The 21,743-nt window shown below is 37.1% G+C and overlaps 2 protein-coding genes across 2 annotated transcripts; one reads left to right on the forward strand and one right to left on the reverse strand.

The window, feature by feature from the left end:
* Window positions 1-13,945: 13,945 nt before the first annotated feature.
* Window positions 13,946-18,226, forward strand: LOC112007126 (protein MAIN-LIKE 1). The gene is made up of 7 exons (XM_024039425.2): window positions 13,946-14,177; window positions 16,337-16,473; window positions 16,569-16,626; window positions 16,734-16,868; window positions 16,945-17,547; window positions 17,640-17,783; window positions 17,860-18,226. The coding sequence occupies exons 1-7, from the start codon at window positions 14,175-14,177 to the stop codon at window positions 18,004-18,006; spliced, it is 1,227 nt and encodes a 408-aa protein (XP_023895193.1). The 5' UTR covers window positions 13,946-14,174; the 3' UTR covers window positions 18,007-18,226.
* A 1,693-nt stretch (window positions 18,227-19,919) lies between these two features.
* Window positions 19,920-20,554, reverse strand: LOC112039600 (E3 ubiquitin-protein ligase SINA-like 10; the record flags this gene model as incomplete). The annotated part of the gene is made up of 1 exon (XM_065776789.1): window positions 19,920-20,554. A coding segment is annotated over one exon (594 nt), but the record flags the coding sequence as incomplete, so codon positions are not given.
* Window positions 20,555-21,743: the final 1,189 nt, after the last annotated feature.

Genomic DNA, 21,743 nt, shown 5'->3' on the forward strand with positions numbered 1-21,743 from the left:
TCCCCTAGTACACTGTAACAGCAAATGACGTTCTATTTCAAGAATCAGGCCACCACAGCTGGGTGACACTTCTATAGGAAATGGCTTCCACCTACTTGGTGAAGTAATTAATAGCCACTCCTTACAAGTGTCTGTCATCTTCACCAAGATCTTTTTTATGTTCTTGTTGGTGGCTTCTACTGCACCGTTCATTTGAGGACAGTAGGAAACTGAATGTTGGTGTTCGATCTTGAACTATTGGCAAAGTTACTTAATCATTTTCCCATTTAGGTTTTTCCCATTATCGGTAATGAGCTCCCTTAGTACACTGTAGCAGCAAATGATGTTCTATTTCAAGAATCAGGCCACAACAGCTGGGTGATACTTCTATAGGAAATGGCTTCCACCTACTTGGTGAAGTAATTGATAGCCTCCAAGATATACTCATGCCCATTTGAGGCTTTCAGAATCACGGGTCCAATGACATCCGCTCTCCAAGCTAAAAAAGGCCATGGCGTTGTTAGAGTGTAGGCGTTGAAGAGGAACATTCTTTCTATTCTGGTAGACTTAGCAACGGTGGCACATCCTCACATGCTTAATGTAGTCACTTTCCATGGTGAGCCAATAGTAGCCAGCTCTCATGATTTTTCGAGCCAACAAAGGTCCATTAACATAGGCTCCAAGCAAGCTTTCATGGTTAGCCTCAGGGGAATCTATGCATCGAAGCAAATTTGTGTCGTGGTTCTTTTTCTACAAGACTTCCCTACTCAAGAAGAATTGGCATGCCATTCACTTGATAAACTTCCTTTCATTGTTTGTGGCCCCAGACGGGTATTCGCCATTCTTGATATAAGCCCTTATGTGATGGTACCATGGCTTCCCATCGATTTTAGCTTCAACGTTCATGCATTCTTTGATATTCATGCAATAGGCCGACATGCTGCGGACCTCCATGCATAATTTTCACATCTCATCTCCTTTTGCCAATTTAACCATGCTAGTGAAGGTGGCTAAAGCATTCGCAAACTGGTTGTGTGCTCGGGGTAAATAAGCAAAGGTAATGTTTTGGAATTTTGGGATTAGGTGGCTGACGCACTTCTGATACAAAATCAACATGGTGTCTTAGCTTGCCACTTTCCCTCTATTTGGAAGATGATCAATAGGGAATCTCCAAAGATGCTTAGATCATACACGCCAAACTCTAAAGCAACTTGTAAGCCCACTATGCATGCCTCATACTCTATAACGTTGGTGCAATTGAAATTCAACTTGACTGAAACATGGATTTGCTGGCCCTTTGGGGTACTAAGACTGCTCCCACTCCATTTCTAGTGGAATTGGCGGCTCCATCAAAATAAAGCTTCCAATGCCATAGTTCCACATTGCTTGGTTTAGGCTCTATCGCTAAGATATCTTCATCCAGGAAAAGGGATTCTAAGAATTCTGGATCGTTCAACGGCTGGTCTACCAAGTAATCGGCTATGGCTTGGCCCTTGATGGCCTTTCACACCATAAACACAATATCGAACTCGGATAACAACATCTACCAATGGGAGATCTTCTTTGTGAAGGCAAGCTTTTCAAAGGTGTACTTGATGGGATCCATGCAGGAAATCAACCGCGTGGTGAAGTAGAGCATGTACTGTCGTAACTTACGAAAGGCCTATGCTAGGGCATAACATGTCTTTTCAATGTCGATGTAATTAATCTCACAACTAGTGAATTTTTACTCAAGTAGTAAATCGCCTTCTCTTTTTGACTGGGTTTATTTAGTTGGCCTAACATGAAACCTATGGATGCTTCTTGCACTGTTAGAGAGAGAATCAACATATGTCCTAGTGCCGAGGGAACAAGAATAGAAGAGTTCAAATTAATCCTATCAAAGGCCACTTGGCATTCATTTGTCCATTCTATCTTCTTAAATCCTTCTACAAGAGCTTGAACAAGGGGTTGTATGTGGCTGTCAACTGCACTATGAAGCGAGCTATATAATTGACCCTTCCAAAGAAGCTTCAAACTTGTTTCTCGGTTTTCCACGTGGGCATGTCCCTGATGGCCTAAACTTTTGCTGTGTCCATTTCAATTCCTCTCTGGTTGACTATGAAGTCGAGCAATTTCCCTGAACTGGCTCTGAAGACACACTTGTTGGAGCTAAGTTCTACATAGATTCTCTCTCTTTTCTCTACATTTCTCTCCCAAAAACATATCAAAAAAACCTTTGGTTCCTCTCTTTTCTCAACAATCAAGAGGTAGTGTTCTTGCACTCTTTTTCCTCTCCTTGGTCTTAGGACCTTGGATTTGAGGTTTAAAGGGTGTAAATGTAGCTTTTTAGCTACAATCTATACCATTTGTTTTGTCTTTGTTCATAATATGCTTTATTGCTTTTCCTAGCTTGTTTCTTGCTTTATCTTGCTTCCTAGCATGTTCTATAGCTTTCGTAGTATGTCTCCTTGCTTTTTACCATATTTTAATGCTTTAATGATGTTGGACTAGCCTTCTTAGGCTAGGATATGCCTAAATTTTTGCGTTTGTGCATAGATCCATGTGCTTATGTGCTTTTTACTTTGTTCATGCTTAGATCTACTTGTTTATGTGTTCCTTGCCATGCTCATGGTCAGATCTACATCTTTGAGTGCTCGATGCCTTGTTCATATGTCTAGATCTACATGTTGGTTGCTATGCCATGTGCTTCTAAAGCCTTTTTATCTCCTGCTATCCCTCTTTTCTTGTGTTTTGACCCTTTTAGCAGGGTGTAGATTTAGATCTTGAGGTCTAGGCCTACATCCATACACCTAGGCCATATCAAAGGGTTTGCGTCATTTCCTTTGTGCATATCCATGTTTGCTTGCCTACTTCTATGCTTTATATCCATGTTTGCCTATCTAGATCTAGGCTTTGCCATACTTTGTGCCCTTCGTGGGCTTGTGCTTGTCGGTCTTTGAGGCCATTTGCTTTCGTGGTTGCATCGGTCCTTCTTATGGATTGTTTGGATGTTCCCATTTGTGAGATACACCTTCGTGGTGTTGGTGTGCTTGATTCACACCTTTCTCCACTTCGTGTGATGTTGATATGCTTGCCTTGCTTGGTTTGTGCATCCATTTGGCTTCCTTTGCTTCTTTGCATCTTTGCACGCTTGCCTACACGTTCATGCATGATATGTGTTTTGCCCATACTTCAATCCAATGGAATTATGGACACTTAATCCAAACCTACATTTGCCTCCTAGGACACCCTCTTTTTTTTTTCTTTTTTTTCTTTTTTTTTCTTTTTTTTTATAACATGTTTTTTTGCCCCAGTTTGGCACCTTTTGATAACATGTCATTTAGCATGCTTCCCTTCTACTTATTTCTTTGCTTGTCTGCTAGCTTGTTTCTTTTGTCATTGCATGTACACGCATGGAGCATGGACACTTGGAGTAAGAGTGCGACCTCCTAGGCATAAGCAAAGTGGGCAAGGTTGCAAGCAAGAAGACGCAGGCCCATAAAGGGCAATATTCAGTAGATTAAGGGGCCTAGCCTCCCCTAAGTGGTTTTCTCTCTCTCTCTCCATCTCTAAGCCTCTTCTCTAGAGCATGTATTAGGATTCTCCCCCTCCTTGTACCCGTTACATTTCCTACTCTTTTGCTTGGGCCGCATTCCCTAGGTATGGGAATGTCTATTTTACATTTCCAGTACCTTGCTAGGCCATACCTTTAGATTGTTGGCAATGCCTGTTTTACTTTCTTACTTTGTGTGATAGCATTGTGCATGATGTGTGTATATATATACCTGCGTATGTATGGGTGATTATGCACTTTGTATGATGGACTCTTGTGGCTATGTAAGTGACCCTCTTTGGCCATGAGTGCTCTTGATTTTATGGCATGAGTATGTGCTCAAGGCGATTGTTGTAGGTGCAAATTCATGTCATACTATGTGCATAGTCACTACGGTGTGACTGTCCCAATCCATGTCACCAAGTGACATCAGTTTCCCTGTGTATGCGACATGTATCAATGTATATAATGCTTCGAGGGGCTCTGGCTCGTCTGGCATGAGCATGTTGGCACACACTATGTACACAGGCATGAAACCTTACCAGTGTGCCATAGCGCACCAAACACAAAACTCTATCAGATTTTCACCATGAAAATGATGCATCCCCATTACTGTATTCTCACGTCGAAAGCTTGGTGAGAATAGTGTTTTGTGTGCTATGACGCATTTGAGGCAAAGCGCTGCCAGATTTTCGCCACTAAAATAAGGCAAAATGCTACTAGACTTTTGCCATGGAAATTTGGCAATGCTCCCAAACATAATTGGGAAGCATCGATCAAGACCACACCCTTTCCGAATCCAAACCTCAAAGCCCAATTCACTTAAAGCCCCGGAAGATGATGCCAATAGCTCATTTTCAATTGCCAAATACCAAAAATTATGATTTTATCAAAACAAAGGACTGTCTACGGACAGGCGTTGTGGGGTGCCTAACACCGTCCCCATACATAACTAGACTTCCGAACTCAAAAATCAAGATTTTTTACCCATAAAGAGACAGAGTTTCACTCTATGTTAAGTTTGGACTAAATAAAATAATTTTTTTAAAAAAATAATAATAATGATGAGTTTGAGTTTAAGTTGGACTTGTTAGAGAGAGAGAAAGAGAGTTTCGCTCCTTGTTAAGTTTGGACTAAACAAAAATAATTTTATTTAAAAAAATGATAATGATGTGGCAAGCTCTAGAGAGATTAATAAAAAGTCAAAAGTTTCAGTTATATATATATATACACACACTAGTCTCTAACCCATGCGACGCACGAGAATAGAATTGAATGAGTTTCATGAAAAAAAAAAGTCAACATTTTTTAGTTGTAGTATTAAGCAAAAATGCATGAAATTAAAAAAAAAATGTTATTGAATGAAAAACACAATGTTTTATTAGTTAGGTAGAAGAAAGTAATTTTGTTTTATTTATTAATTTTTTGTGAGAATGAATAAGAGATAGAATGTTGCATCTCTAGTTTAGTTTGTATTGTGTGTGTGTGTGTATATATATATATAATATTTGTTGTAATATATATGCCAAAAGATGTCTATTAAAAGGTAATAATCCTTCAAATTTGATATACCAAAAGGTGATTATTGAAATGTCATAATCCTTCATATTGGACATTCCAAAAGATGCCTATTGATAAAAAAAAGTGTCTATTGAATAAAAATGTGCATATTGATTGAAAATGTTCCTATTGAATGAAAAAGTTCCTATTAAAAAAATAAAAAGGCACAACTATTTGGTATTCAAACACAAACAAATGAACAAAAAAAAAGTCTCATACTTACAATGACAATTCAAATATATTATGAATTGAATTTTTATAGAATAACACTAATCTTTTAATTAAGGAATTGAATTTTTGCTATTGAGCATAAAGCTTGATTGGTACTAGTTACTAAACAATTAATATTGAAAAGGGCTCTCGTTCAACTATCACGAAAATATCGTATTCCTAGCTAATGAATATAAGATAACCAAAAAATCAAATAAAAACTTATTCTTCACCATGACACCAAACCCCCTAGCCCCAATCATGGTTCTCGCAATTTAATTCCTATTGTCCATGACAAATTATCCCCATTACTCACTCACTTATATTAGTGCGTCCATATTCTATTTTCATTAATAACTTACAACTGCTCCATGTTGCCTTAATAGGTGAACTTTAAAGTTTAAAAAAAATGATAACTTCAACATGTGGCATTTTGCTAGGCCACACATTTATCTAGTTGTTGTTATTAATCGATACAAAGGCAAGGAAATGAACAATTTTATGGTACAAATAGCTTTGCAACACAGCCTGAGTCCTCAAACAAAGCATACAATATTGATAGACATTATAATGAGTAGAAATTGCACTTCATGTGGCTCACTGCATAAGTAACAACATATTAATACCTGTCCAAATCAAGTTTCAATGTTGTTTCTTCAACTTGCTTAAACTAAAAATCATATCCATTTGCAATCAGTTAGTCTTAGGGCATAAAAACTTGGTAGAAAGTCAATAGATAAGCCAAAAAAAAAAAATCTTAACTGCTTTGGAGTTTCAATCTTGTCTCTCCCACTGCAGATCATATCAAATCCTCCCTGATAAAAAGAAAAGGCAAGTAAATTATAAAAAAAAAAAAAAAAAAAAAAAAAACAAAACAAAAAAAAAAAAACTTGAAATAGAACTTATATTTAAAATGACATATATAAAGAAACAAATTGATGAGTAGAATATTGTAAAATACATCAGGTGGTGTGGCACATAGGAGGTAAAAGCAATGGTATTTTCTTTAAGATTTGGTAATCTAGCAAACAGGAGAACTTTTTAGCAGATTCGTTCTAATTTCTGCCCCACTATAACTACCTTAGTTATGCTTGGTTGTAAATTAATGCCTTATATCATTTTACTAAGTATCAAATAGAACTTTGGTCATGCCTGGTTCCTCGAACCACATACCTTGAGTAAATTGATATTTTCAGTTATTTCTCTAAGTGTTAAATAGAACCTTAGCCATGTATGACTTCTTGGACCATAGGTTCTGGGTAAATTAATACATTCTATTGTTCATTTAAAGTATCAAATGGAACAAGCCATGCATAATGGCAGAGATCTTCATGGTAGTAGCTTGAGTAAAGGGATACTCATGAGTATCACTTAAAGCATTTGTAAGTATATCAAGTATATCTAATACTTGTTTAAGAATTGGTTGTGCCTCTAGTTCTTTAGACTTACTAATACGTGGAAGGTTAAGTGGAATCAAACATGGGTGGATACTTTTACCATTGTGTATGTTTTTAGAGTAAAGGATATACTTTGTTTGGATTTCAAACACATCTTCATTTACACAGATAACTAAGTGAAATTGTGTCTTATTTTCAAATTCGTTAAAGTGCTGAATAAGATAAGAATCGTATCAAGACTTATATGAATATCACAAGAATAAAGGAAATGTTCATAATTTTCATTAAGATTAAGCCTTAGAAAAAGGCAGATTAGTTAAAAAAGGTTAACTTCATTACAAACTTTGAAAATAAAGACAACAGTTAAAAAATAAAAAATAAAAATAAAAAGATCTACATTGAAAACTATTTCTTTTTTATTACAATTTTTTTCTTTATATGGGGCTTTGGAGGGCTGAGTGGATGCTGCTTCTAAGGGCTCAAGGCCCTTGCTTCTGAGGTCACCCTTGGCAGGCATGGAAAGAGTGGCCAGCACTATCTCCATCCTGGTAGGAACTTCTTTCTCTGCAAGCAGGTCTTGGGAGATAGCTGGGGCTTGGTGGCATTAGGGACCACTCCCTTGGTTATGTTCACTTCTTTTTCAACAACTCTAGACTGCTCGACCACCTCAGAAGGGTTGTCAAAGGAGATTAAGGCCTTGGTCGTATTGGCCTTGCCCACTTCTGCCACCTCAAGGGCGGTATCAGACTTAGAGCTGGCTGGGCCAGATGCTCGAATGGCAGGAGGGTAGTATACACTCTCTACCCTCCTAAGTACTGAAGAAGCCTCAACCCCAGCTTGGTTGAGAGCCTCATTCCATACTTGGAGGTAGTAGTTCCTACAGACTCTCGAGACCTCAGCCCTGAAGGCTTCCTCAGTCTTCACCACTCTTATATCATACCCGTCTTGCTCGGCCTGATCCCTGGCTTTCTTTGCCTAATATTGAGCCTTCTTGACCTTCTCAAATTTTTTCTTTAAGACTGCAATATGCTCTTTATAGGCAGTCAGCTGATCCTTAGTCTAGCGGAGTTGCTTCCACTGACTTTCAGCTTGCCACTCAGCCCCTTCCAAGCAACGTCGGCACTCTTTTTATCTCGTTCTGCCTAGGCCAATTTAGCCTTCAGCTCCTGCACACTCTTCTCAACCAAGTGGAAGGCATCTATAGTTGTGATATGCCTTCCCTCCTCCTTCTTCATCATCCAATGGGAACTATTCACCATCTCCTCAGCCCTGAACGTGGCTTGGATGGCTTGAGAGGGGAAGAAAGTGTATTTTAAAAAAATTTTAATTTTGATTTAAATTAAATAAAACTAAGACTAAGAAACTTACCATAGCAAGGTCCCTCTTCAAGCCAAGGAATATCTCATGCTTTCTCATGTATCTGAGGTTAAACATGTCATTGGGCAGTAACAGGGACTGCTTCACTGCATGTGCCATGCATCCGGCCTTGCCCTGTTGAAAATCTCATATGGAGGCATCACTTGGGAGAGGAGCTCCATCCAGTACCAAGGGTGGGCCGAAGCGAGGACTGCAGCTTGCTGGTCACCCCTCATCTCACCCTCACTGGATGACCTCGTCAAAATACCCCTGGTTTATTTGGCCCCCCTCTAGGGCTCAACCTCCTGGGAGGGGTGTGTTCTTCCTACTTTCACCACCTCCTTACCCTTTTGCTCCCTTTCCTCTTATGATTGGCGAGGTCATATCAGAAAGGTTGGGTGGGTGAAGGTGGGANTTAGGATTTTTGTGGACAATGGTTGGTTAAAGACTAGGTATTGATCCTCAGAGTCTAGAATGTCTACTATCTCTTCTTCTTCTTTTTCTTCTTCTTCTTTGATAACAGGGCAGGAATGGGTGGCCTTTTCGATTGTATATTGAAGTGGTAGGGTTGCTAGAGGTATGCCTTCTAGGATAGGACTGGTGGTAAGGAAACCAGGAGATGTGATGCTTATTTGGTGCAAGTGTGGATCCTTTGCCTTTATCTGGCACTTCGGCGCCTGGAAGCTAGATGACAAGGGCTTGTAGCCGAGGATTAGATGGGCAACTCTTAGTTGACCGTCTTTATGAACAAACACTTCGGCTTGGAGTATCTTATCTAGGCTTGGCTGATTGACAAGGCTAAAGTTTGGAATGGTGATGTGATGATTTGCAAAACCATTAAAAGAAACAATCAGAGAAGGAAACAAAGCAAATCAAAGGAAATTTCAAATGCCAACACAAAAGGAAGAAAATAGGAACATAATGTGTTTAGAGTGAAGAAAATATAATTTAAAAGAAATAAACCTAGACCTAAAACCCCACCTAGTTGCCCCTCTCTCGTCAGGCAAGGGAGGCCATCATGCCACTCCCTTGAAATAATCAGGAAATACTTGTTCATGTCTTTGTTGGAATCAGGAAGGCATGAGATACGTTTGACCTCAGGGTGCTTAGTTTTCAAGTAATATCCTTGTCCCTTTAGGTGGTAAAGGTTATAAATCCAGTTAATGTTGTGATGGGTAAGGTCAAAGCCCATTTTCTCATTAAGGGCATCTACACTACCTAAAATCCTAAACATGTTGAGGGCACACAAAGTAGGAGCTACCCTATGGGCCCTTAGGTAATCCTTGGTAACTGTACCCATGGGGATTCTCATCCCCCCCTTTATAAAGAGATCATTTGGATTACCACTTCTCTCTCTTGCCTATCGGTGTGCCAATCTCCCTCCTTACAGTACCTAATGGAAACTCCCGGCGGGATTCTATATTGAGCTTTAAAGTTCTCAATACTTTCCACGGAGTCTACCAAGTAAGCGAATCTACCCATTTAGTTGGAGTTAGGTAAAAGTGAGAAGGAGAGAAAGGGAAATTAAGAGGGCTAAGGAGGAAAGAATTGTGTGAAAAGAAAAATAGAAGGAAAAATAAACAGAAAGGGTTGAAATGACTTACGTGAAATAGGAAACTCTCCTTGGACTAGCTCTTGGTGTTTGTGAGTGCAAAGGTTCAATTTATGAGTACAGAGGTTCAATGTATGAATGCCAAAGTGAGGTAAATGGGGTGTTTAGGCAATATTTATATCATAAAGAGAGTGATGAGTAGGAAAATTCCCGCCCGAGTTCCAATAAAATCTCTAGCTGTTGGATCCGCATCACGCCATAGAACGTGGGAAACATGGAGCTGTAAAAATTTAATAAAGGTGTGTCTCAGATGATGAAGCGTCAGGAGCATGCGTTGGGTAGTTAAAAAGACACTTGTGTAGACAAATGTGATGTAAAATAAATGCAGAGTGGTTATCGCGATATCGAAATCCTCCCTTTTGCCCAAGGAGCAAAAGAAAGGAATTTCAAGGGGCTATTGTAGGGATGTTAGGCCCAATAGAATATATTGGGCCGAGGCCCCAGTCCAAGGACACCTAATAGTCCGAGGACGGGTAAGCATGTTATAGAGGTCCACTAATAAATGAAGGAAGGGATCTAGGCATGATGTTCCAATGAGGCAATCCGAGGAAGAATGCTTCATCGGCTGAGCAAGGTCGAGGTCAGAAGGTGCGGTCTGACATCAAGAGCAATGTTTCGGACAATTCCATTGATGAAGATAAGTATCAAGAAGGAACATGATAGAGGGAGACTATGAAATATCTAAAGGGAAAACTGCTACCACCGCATTAAATGCTCTGCAACTAACTCTCTGGCCACATTAATGTAAAAGTGATACCTAAACAGTTGTTCTCAGCCTTACGGCTACTCTCAGAGACTTTAAGAAGGTGCTGATGGGACAATGATCAAAACTATTAATCTAATCCACATGTGAAGGGCAGAGATGAAGGAAGGATGATAGTATAAAATAAAAGGGTGGTCCTGAGAGAAAGGGATTGGAGAATTAAGAAAGAATTATTTTAGCAATAAGAATGGTACTTTTAACAAACTTCAAGAATTATATACAAGAGTTGAGCTCCTCAGACTATGTCGAGGACGATTTTCATAAGATACAACCAATTTATATTTACTTTATTGTCACTTGGATCCACGAGAGTTGCTACCCAACTTATTAGAGCCTAGTTTTTCAACCCACTCTCTACAAATTCATTGTTTGGGCTCTTTGAGCCTAGATCCTCATAACTTTTGGGCTTAGGACTCAAATCCAATCCTTACACTAGTTAATTTAGTTTTTGCTATTCAAACTAATTAGGTCTCTTAGGTATAGTAGTTGTATGCCACAAAATAACTAAATTTAATTTTTTAAACAGAAATTTTATAAATTTTCTGCAATTTTATGTAGCCATTTGGCACAACCACAACTCCTAAGCTCAACTTTTATTATATAGTATATGATATAATATTGATCATGATCATAAAAAAATAATAATAATAATAATAATTGTAAAAAAAATCTTGAACGTTTTGATGTCTACAAATGACCCCCACTTCATGGTTCAACTTTATGCATGGTCCTGATGTGAGGAAGGCAAGGTTTGAACTTTGAAATATGGTGAATTCTTGGATTTTATTTCCCCTCCAACTTAATGTGTTGAACCCTCTCCTCAAAGATTTCATGAGAGAATAACCAAATATTTATCCTAAGCAAGAATACCTATTTTTTAAATTTGATTCAATTTATCATAAAAAATAGTTATGGTATAAATTTTAAATTTTGAGTCTATAAGAGCATTCACATTCAGTTCTTTAAAAGCCCAAAAAATCCAAAATAGAGCATATTGTACACAAAATTTCCCTTAAATCGATTCTACATTTAGTTCTACATCACTAATTGAAATTTGTAAAAAGCTATAGTTCTCTTTCATATTTGAAGATGTATAGGAGTGTTTGGTACATAAACTTAAAAAATGAAAATTGTTGTTTGAAAACATGTGTGGAAACATGTGTGGGTGAAAAAGTATGTGAAAATAAGTGTAATGTTGTTTAAAAACTAAAAATTGTTGTTTGAAAATATGTACCAAACATCCCCTATAGTTGCTTTGTAAAAGATTTCTATTCCTTTTTTATTCCCGTCCCCCCTTTTAGATTATATATATATATATAATAACGAAAAAAAAAAAATCTCTTTCTCTCTGGTCATGGATTTCGACGTTGGTGTCGAAGTCATTGTTGTGGGTTTGAACTAAAAAGAGGTGGTACATGGCTTGATGGTGATTTGAGAGAAGAATTGATAGTGGTGACAAAATTGAGAGGACAGCAAAGTTGGGTTTGGGTATCCGTGGGTTTCTAGGTTTGGGTTTGGGTTGCAATCATCAATCCAAAAGATATGATATGTTCTCTTAGCATAATTGATTTCAGGTTTAAAGGCCTTCGAAAATTAATTAAGGTGGTAGTGGCTTTGTGGTAACTATGGAGTCACGATTGCTCGAGTTTGTTTGGTGTATGGTATGGGTCATAATTTGTGATTAATTTTCTTGGGTTTGAACATGGGAAAGGAAAAAAGAAGAAGAAGTTCTATAAGTTAGGCCTAAATACACTATTTTCTCCAAGTTTACTTAGTGAGCATTATGAGTTTCTAAAGTTTTAAATGAGCACTATTGGTTATTGAAGTTTAAAAATGAGTTTTAGTAGTCCATTTGTTAAATTTAAATTGAAAAATTACATTAAACTCAAAATAAAAAAAGAGACACATTGTAAGTGCGGAGTACATGTGATAAAGCTAGTCTATATTAATCAAGTTTTAGCCTTCCATCTAAAAAAGAAAAAACAGTCATAACTAGAGTTAAAAACTTAAAAGCATGTTTAAAAGTCTTTTATTCTAATTTTAAGGTTGTGTTTGGTTCTCGTAAAATATTTTCCAGAAAATAAATATTTTCTGGAAATGTATTTAAGCTGTTTGGCTGCCTCAAAATTCGTTTTACGGAAAATCAATTCTGGTGTTTAGTTCGTTCAAACATTTTTATGGAAAATGCTTTACATAGCCAAGCCACCCAATTTTTCATACACTTCCTTAGCTATAAACATGTGGAAAATGAATCAGTTCCACACTCACTCACAAAAGAAACAAAACCCAGAAAAAAAAAAATTCATCAAATCCGATCAAATTGAGATTTCGCGGTGGAGGCGAAGGTGAGATCGAGCGGTGCGGTGCGATCGGCGCGGTGCTGCGATCGACGATTAGAGTTGTACGATCGTCGAACTAGAGCTCGGTATGTGGTCGTCGGACTAGAGCTCAGGGTTCGCCGGCGAAGTCTCTTCTCTCTCTCTCGGGAAATGCTTTGAAGTGAAAATAGGAACTAAAAATAATTTCTAGGGTCAAAGCTTATGTTTTACAGTCAAATGAAAATAATTTCCAGAAAATTCTATTTTCAAAGCCAAGTAAACAGCCTATTTTACGGAAAATGATTTCCTAAAACCATTTGAAGCCAAAACAAATGGACCCTAAGATAAGAGTATTCCTTGATAAAGAAATATTCAATGTGTATATTGATGGCATTAGTTAGTGGGATTGGGAAGAGGCAGGGTATTAATAATTTGGGGATGAAGTGTCAATTTTTTAAAAATTGGATATAACATGTTTAATTTTGCTAGATTTCGGCATATTAGTGTAATTTGATTTTCTTTTTCCACAAACCAAACTAAATAATTAAATATGTAAGACATAATTTTTATATCTACTAGAGAGGGAAAAAACAAGCATGCTAAAGGAAGGAGGGAAATTAAGAATTACACTTAAAAAGATTAAAAAAAATTTCCACAATATTTTTACAACAAATTTTAAGTAGTATTTTGTTATTGATTATTATACGTGGAAAGAAAAAGTAATTCAAATTGTAAATTCAAATTAGAACTAATAGCAATTTACCTTTTTTTCTTTATTTTTTCACATCACCCAACAAATCCTTACCTTTACTTAGCAAATAATAATAACTTAAAATTTAAATTTTACTTGACTTTCTTCTCAATTTTTTTTTTCTATTTTACTTTGACTTATTTTGCAACTCAAGTTTTTTTCTTAAAAAAAAAAAATGTCATTTACAATCCTTTAATTTTAATATATTAATTTCATCTAATCTTACTATTAGTTATATATATATATATATTTAACTTTTCAAAATGATGATATTTTGCCATTTGGTAAAACAAAAATTATAAAGTATAAAAATCATTTTAAAGAACAAAATTGAAACATGTTAAAGTTACTTTTAGGTTTCCCAAAAAAAAAAAAATAGTTACTTTTAGGGCCATAATTGGTAATTAATTTAATAAATAAATTATTTTATAAACTAAAACATTTTCTTTTTAATTCTTTTTCACAAAATAATTATTTTGGGGCAAAAGGTTAGTAATTTTTCACAAATTGAGAGAAGGTACAAGTCCAACAAAGTGCGAAACCGAGATTTGCGAGTCTGCAGAGAAGGAGAAGAAGAAGAAGAAGAGACTCAACTAGAAATTAATTCACATTGAGATTTCACTGAATCTTTGGCCCTTTCAGAAACCCTAAACCTAATTTCCCTTTCAACAGCGAGCTCTGGTTCTCAGCGAAATGGTTTGGCTTCTCAAACCCTATACTTTTTTTTTTTTTGGATAAATTGTTTCTCATTGAAGTAAATTTCAGCATATATATATATATATATGTATGTATGTATGTATATGATATATTATGTAACTGTGGAGGTACAATGTGTGACTGCATGAGGTACAACCCACCCAGTATTGCATTGCATTGTGATTTGATTTGTATAGGGTCTGCAAATGTGTGTTTGAGTTGGGTTTAATGTATGAATTATAGGGGGAGTTGTTAATATTTTGAAAGGCATTAGATTTATGTTGAAAAGGGAAGTGGGAGTGTGCCATTTTCAATGGCTACTACCATTTTTTTAAAGCTGAAAACTGCTTTATGCACCTCTTCAATGGCAGTGGGTATCATCTTGAAACATTCTATGCCTTTCCTCTCTCGCTCTCTCACACTTTTTTTTTTTAAAATTTTAAAATTAAAATTTCAAGTATTTAATTAAATTTTTTTATTAAAAAAAAAATAAATTTTGATTGTGAGTTACACATGCCTGCAATAGATTTAGAATGCACGACCTCACCCTCCATCCCATTATTTTTATACGGGAGGAGGAAGTGCCATTTCAACTAAAGCACATTGACTATTAATTTAAACTTTTTTTTGGGGGTAGAGAATAATAGTGTCCCTGAAAGCCTAGAGAGAGTATGTTTCTTAGAGAACACAAGATTTTCAGATTTGGCCCTTTCTTGTTTTCTATGTTTAAGACTACAGTGGGTAATGCCTAGGAGAGGAGAGTTGTGGATTTACTTTTTGGGTGGAGGAATTGGTTTTAGTAAACATTAGCAGCTGTTTTGTTTAGGACATAACCTCCCTTTGTTTATGGAGGGAGAGGAACAATTGCACATTCAAAGGATTGGAGATTTCGGTTATTGAGTTAAAAAATAAAAATCATTGTTTTCCATAGAGATCTTGTACTCTTGGCTTCAGTGATGTACATTCTATTGTATATTTTATAGATTCTCTCTCTTTCAGAATGTAAATTTTTAGGGGGCACTTGATGTACACATCCTATGTACACATTAGGTTTCACCTCAAACTATTACTTATCGAAAGGGGGAAGTTTGTTTGGGGGGCTATCGCTGGAATATCAAGAAAGATAAGAATACTATCAATTGAACTATTGTCAACTCAATTGTCTCTAGCTCATATGCTACTTTCTCCCCTCTCTTCTTACACATACAACACTGGTCAATCATGATAACATGCTGCTTCTTGAGATTATCCATTATAAGAATTCCCCCCAAAGCTACCTTCCAAAGTAAAAAGAAGGCCACATCCTAAACTTTGGGCTTCCAAATGCTCTTCCAGGTGAAACATGAGCCCCCATTAGATTTTAGAACTTTGTAAAAAGACTGAACTTCAAACACTCTACATTGGGTTCCAATTTCCAACACAATTTTTCCTCTTCACACTTCGGTGGCATACAGTAGGTCCATAAAGGAGATTATAGACTCCACTTTAAGTTCTGTGCAGCTCTGACAAAACTGACATCCCAATGAATAATGGATAAAAATTCTAAGGAGGTTACCTTAATGTCAAATTACTTAATCTTGAAGCAAGCCAAACAAAGTTGCTTGATGGTGAAATAAAAGGCAAAGTATCCTATTCGATAAACATGCTGCTGAGGAAGCAAATATATTTCCTAGAAGTCACATCTTAAGAAATCTGCCTGTTCCGCAAAATTACTAAAAATTTGACAGCCTGCCCAAGCCTGTAATGACACTAATTTTCCATAAATATCGCTTTGATCATTCTCTTTCAAGGACCCTTTAAATTCTACATAAAAACATACAAAAATGTTGTATAATGCTTGTGAATGTCATCTACCACTCAAAGCTACTTAAGGCTTAATGAAGAAATAATTGTGAGAAATTAATAACACTTCTCATTTTTAGAATTAGTGAGCTATATAAAGTTTCAGGTGCCTCTGTAGTTTTGTTCATTAGTCATCTTATCTGTTGTAACTATATTTTTACTATGCTATTTTGAATATAAACATTTCTTCATAGGATCTTTAAAAATAGTATTTAAAGCAAAGACCAATGCACCAATTGCAGTACATTAGAGTTGTAATTCACTATAATTCACTAGTTATTCCAGATGCTCGCCCTGCAACATTTCTTGTGGTCCAGGTACCAAATGAAGGAGATATTGCAACAGAAAAACGAAAGGCTGAAGAGCAGGTTGTCTCAAAAGAAAAAAGGAAAAAGAAGAAGAAGAAGAAGCAAGTTGCTACTCCTCGTCCTGCATGCTCATGGGTGTACTTCAGGTAATTCTTAGTTTCGTGGAAGTACGATCTACTTTGAGCACATGCCTGTTTGGGGTATTGTTACCAAAAAACTAACGTCTAAATTAATATTGTAGCCGGGAGTTTATCAAAGAGTACATTGCTTCCCATCCTGAGTCCTCTGGCCTAAAAGCTGTGAGCCTAATGATTGACTTCCAAAATTGATTAACAATGAGCTATCTTTTATTTCAATGTAAGTTTTCAAGAAAATCATTGTTCATAATGACTTTTGTCAAATTCAGGCCACAAAGGCTGCATCGGATGCTTGGAAGTCTATGAGCCTTGAGGAGAAAGCAAAATACACTAATCGTGCTCGTGAAGTGTGGGATAACTACTTGAGTACGGCTCCTGCCCGTACCCCTAAGCCAAGGAAACAGGTAAAGTATATTTATTGTAATGGTTTTCTCATCTATGATTTTGCATCTGGTGAATTTTACAGCTTTTATAATGCAGACTAAACTGGTTACAAGATGCTCTCCTGGACGCTTATTCAATGTGTTACAGTGCCTCACACCTGAACAGAAGGCTGCTGTGAAGAGCATGGGATTTGGCAGCCTCCTTGGCCTTAGATGTAGGACACTCCGCCGCAGTTTGTGCCTTTGGCTATTGGAGAGGTTCAACACTACAAGATGCAGCTTGGAGATTTGTGGTGAGAGGATTCCTTTATCCACAAAAGATGTGGAGCTTGTGATGGGGTTAGCGGCTAGTGGAAAGGATGTAGTGAACTCAGGGCCGGATGATTTGATTGCAGTCTTACGTCATAGTTACAATGCTTCAAATCGTGGGATCTCAGTGCGACTTCTAGAGGAGCGGTTGGCAGCTCCTGAAGCAGGAGAGGATTTTAAGAGATCATTTGTCCTCTATGCATTGGGCACCCTTTTGTCTCCAACAGCAAGGCTGGATGTTAGCCCATCCTTCCTCCACTTTTTGACGAATATGGATGTTGTCCATCAGTACAACTGGGGGAAATTTTTACTTGATCGGCTAGTTCGAGAAGTATCTCGCTTTCGTCAAGGGAAGCAACGGGCAGTTGGTGGTTGTCTTTTGTTTCTCCAGGTAAACTAAGTTCTTTTAGAGAAGCTTTCATGATTTTATTTAAACTATTCAGATGTATTATTGATTGCCACTGAACTTGTATTTTTTTTCAGCTCTTTTACTATGAGAGCATCTCTGTTCATGGACTTGGTCCTTTGGCCACTGCAGTTGTTCCATGCTTGTCTTCATGGGGTGAGGATGAGATTACTGAGAGAGAGAAACGAGAAAGAAAGCTTGGTGGTTATGGTTTAGGAGAGGTATGTTTTAAATTTGCAACATGCTATGGTATAAAGTATGTATGTCAATTATGTCAATCTAGCTTTTCTTTTGTAGGTGATTTTTAAGGAGAGGTGCCTTGGTATGGAGTACCCAGAGTGTAGAGATCAATTGGATGGCCCACCAGGAGACAGCATAAGCACGGGGGTTGAGCGTGGTCCTCTTTTTGAGCAGGAGGGGGGGACCCAGGTAGTCCTGACTTGAGATTCTTGGAAATGTTTAAATTTAGAGTTTTTATTTTATTTTATTTTAAAACATATAACTACTCATGCACCCATATGGGATTGAACCCGTGCAATATGATTGGCTGGTCTTAAGACCTTAGGCTAAATTATGTGAGAAATGGTTTCTTATTTTAATTTCCTGTAAACAATATTGTTTTGCCCAACCAATCAAATTGGAGCCAAATAGCCTTTTCGTCTTTTTGACACAATGTCGGTAGATTTGGGGGCAAAAAAATAGTCCTCAATGGCTTGGTTGTCGTCTTCTCAATGATGGATCACATGAAACAGCATTTTATGCTCTATCTTTCAGATTTAGTCCTCTTTAATTGTTGTATATAAATGGAATTTTTATTGATGAGTTTATCATATTATAATCTGGTTCTTTGAATTGTTTTAATCATTTTTGCACTTCTAAATTGACAACCTGGATCTGTCCCTTGCCCATGTCAAGCCAAGGGTGAGTTGTTCAGCCTTAGGCCTAGTTTTCATCTTGAGTTGCCTTGATAATGATATACAAAGAATTTATTCTGTAACTAAATTTGGTGGGCACTCTACAAGCTCTTAATAACTCTCTTAGGGAGAATACAAAACCTGAGGCCAATATGGTAAAACAATTTGGTGGAACTTTGGTTTTCAACATATCTAATGAAGAATGAAGGCAATGTGTAGGATAAGCCTCTTCCTTATGATGAAAGGAAGGAGTCACCCTAAATGACTTTTTCTTACCGGAAACAAATCTCTCTGCACACACGTATTTTTCTATTAACATCTTCATTGAAGTTTCATTGAAATGGGGGGAGTTCGCAGATTCGTTATTGAGTCAAAATCCTTTCAATTAGTTTTAGAGGAAGGGGGTCGTTTTTTCTTGCTAAGGATTTTGGAGAGGGGCAAATTCTTTATGAGATCAGTCTTCTTAGGCAAGACTGCAGCATTTTGGTTGATGAATAGTATTGAAGAACTTGTGGTTGGGAAGAGCTCCAAACAGTTTTTTATTTTCAGAGTAGGTGACATTGCATTTACTCTCCAAAGTAGCTTCAATTCCTCGGGTCAGTTCTTGTTATTGACTGAGCTCAAAGCTGGTGGGTCTAGGAGGTCGATCATAATTCCTGAAGGCAAAGAGAGAAGTGGTTGGAGGGCCTTTGGTCTTGAGCTGAGAAAGTTGTTGTTCCCTTCCCATTACGCGGTGGGTGGTNGTATTTCCAGGTTATTATATTTCATAAATTCCGCATTTTATTAACACCAGTGCAAAAGTCGAGGTTCGCAGCCAATATTCTTCTGAAATCCCTTGGATTGTGAAAGCCTCAACAATATTCAGTAAAAGGCTTGGAAAGTCAAATATTTTCTCATATCCAAACTCGATCAGACTTTATAAATTCTGAGCCTGTACAATTTTAGATCAAGCTATGTTTAAGCAGTATTTCCAGAAAGACCAATGAATCATCAAGAACCCATTTTTTTTGTTTTTTGATAAATAAAGACCCCATTTTTTCGATGGCATCTTCCAGACTTCATAGAGGAAATGGAAAAGGAACCCAGTCTTACCGCATCATAGGTACAGGCGTACGGCATTCCACGAGAGTTATCAAAGAGGATTAACATGCAAAAATATAGAGCGAGAGAAAGAATGCCAAAATCTCAATATTTCCCTTGTTTAACTTCGCAACTCTAGCAATATGAGACTACATTGATCTTGAGCATCCATTTACGAGTTTGTTTATTTGTTTGTCACGGGCAGTTAATCAATATTCCATTTTCCATTTTGATTTTTCAAAAAACTATAATTTACAAAATATATTTCCCAAGGCCTCAGACATAAACCTGTGTGTGTGTGTGTGAGAGAGAGAGAGAGAGAGAAGAAGGGGGGGGGGGGGGTGTTGGTTCTAGACTGACTAGTAGTCATTAAGCTGTACACTACTACTACATTTGCAAATGACTTATGAAGGACAATCTGCACAAAGTTCTGCAGAATTCCATATACAAACGTCCAAATTGACATGCCCAGAACTACCAAGAAAACAAAATGGAATCAGAAGAAAATCTGTTGGTTGAAAATCCTCAAGCCATCCAGGAAAATTGTGTGTTGCTGATTTTAATCTCAAAGAGCTGCTTCCTCTCACTGATTCAAGATCATACAAGAACCTTTCCTTTGATGAGCTTGGCCCAATACAAGTTATCATGACTGTGTTCCCTATCCTTTCAACACCCTTGTTAAGGAGAAAAAGAACACCGTCATCCTCTGCTTGAAGAACAAGGAATTGCTCATTCATTCCTACGGAGACAGCCAATGGACTATTGTACCTGAAGCGCCTTCCAGAATCCCAATGTTTACTACTGAAGTGTAATGACAATTGATCAGATGAGCCCACAAAGTTGCAGTCTAGAAGTGGACATGAACATGGCGCATAGGTGCATGTTTCTTCATGGCCATTATTCATGTAATCCACTGTTTCATTGCACCCGTACTCTTTATTCCGGCACGGCACTCTAACTGAATCAACCACCACCGCAATATCCCCGCAGACTACATTTTACTCCTGATAAGAACTGGCATATCTCCCTGTAGAATCATATCCACCAACCACATTCTTAATTTTATTTTATTTTTTAAAAATGCATGTGAGGATACAATGAATAAACATAAAATTGAAGCTAAAAATCCTATTTATTTATCTAGGAACATGTGAAAGTAGTCAAAATCCAAAACTGAATATGGAAGGTCAAACTAGTTCATAACTCTCATTTCCCCTCTTTTCCTCTTTCATTTCTTCTTTTTCTTTTTCTTTTATATATATATATATATATATATGTATGTATACACACACACACACACACACACACACACACATATACATATATGTAAGAACTTCCTCAAGAGAAATAAACATTGGTATTGGGAGAGTCTGACACGGTTTCCCCCTTCTTCTCTCTCTCTCTCTCTCACACACACACACACAGGTTTATGTCTGAGGCCTTGGGAAATATATTTTGTAAATTATAGTTTTTTGAAAAATCAAAATGGAAAATGGAATATTGATTAACTGCCCGTGACAAACAAATAAACAAACTCGTAAATGGATGCTCAAGATCAATGTAGTCTCATATTGCTAGAGTTGCGAAGTTAAACAAGGGAAATATTGAGATTTTGGCATTCTTTCTCTCGCTCTATATTTTTGCATGTTAATCCTCTTTGATAACTCTCGTGGAATGCCGTACGCCTGTACCTATGATGCGGTAAGACTGGGTTCCTTTTCCATTTCCTCTATGAAGTCTGGAAGATGCCATCGAAAAAATGGGGTCTTTATTTATCAAAAAACAAAAAAAATGGGTTCTTGATGATTCATTGGTCTTTCTGGAAATACTGCTTAAACATAGCTTGATCTAAAATTGTACAGGCTCAGAATTTATAAAGTCTGATCGAGTTTGGATATGAGAAAATATTTGACTTTCCAAGCCTTTTACTGAATATTGTTGAGGCTTTCACAATCCAAGGGATTTCAGAAGAATATTGGCTGCAAACCTCGACTTTTGCACTGGTGTTAATAAAATGCGGAATTTATGAAATATAATAACCTGGAAATACTATACACTGACAAGCTGCATGATCACCCGGCTCCCTGCATATATTAAATTCATGTCTCACACTATGAAGGTATCAAGAGACAAACCGTAAAAGGAGATCTGTTAAGTTGTGGAATATAATTATTCTGATGACTGAAC

The sequence above is a fragment of the Quercus suber genome, unplaced genomic scaffold (genome assembly GCF_002906115.3).
Source record: "Quercus suber isolate HL8 unplaced genomic scaffold, Cork oak 2.0 scaffold_142, whole genome shotgun sequence".
Classification (NCBI taxonomy): domain Eukaryota; kingdom Viridiplantae; phylum Streptophyta; class Magnoliopsida; order Fagales; family Fagaceae; genus Quercus; species Quercus suber.

Coding starts and splice junctions, on each gene's coding strand:
- LOC112007126 (XM_024039425.2), top strand. Junction 16,474..16,568: donor TGCTCATGGGTGTACTTCAG/GTAATTCTTAGT, acceptor TTAATATTGTAG/CCGGGAGTTTATCAAAGAGT. Junction 16,869..16,944: donor CCCCTAAGCCAAGGAAACAG/GTAAAGTATATT, acceptor TTTATAATGCAG/ACTAAACTGGTTACAAGATG.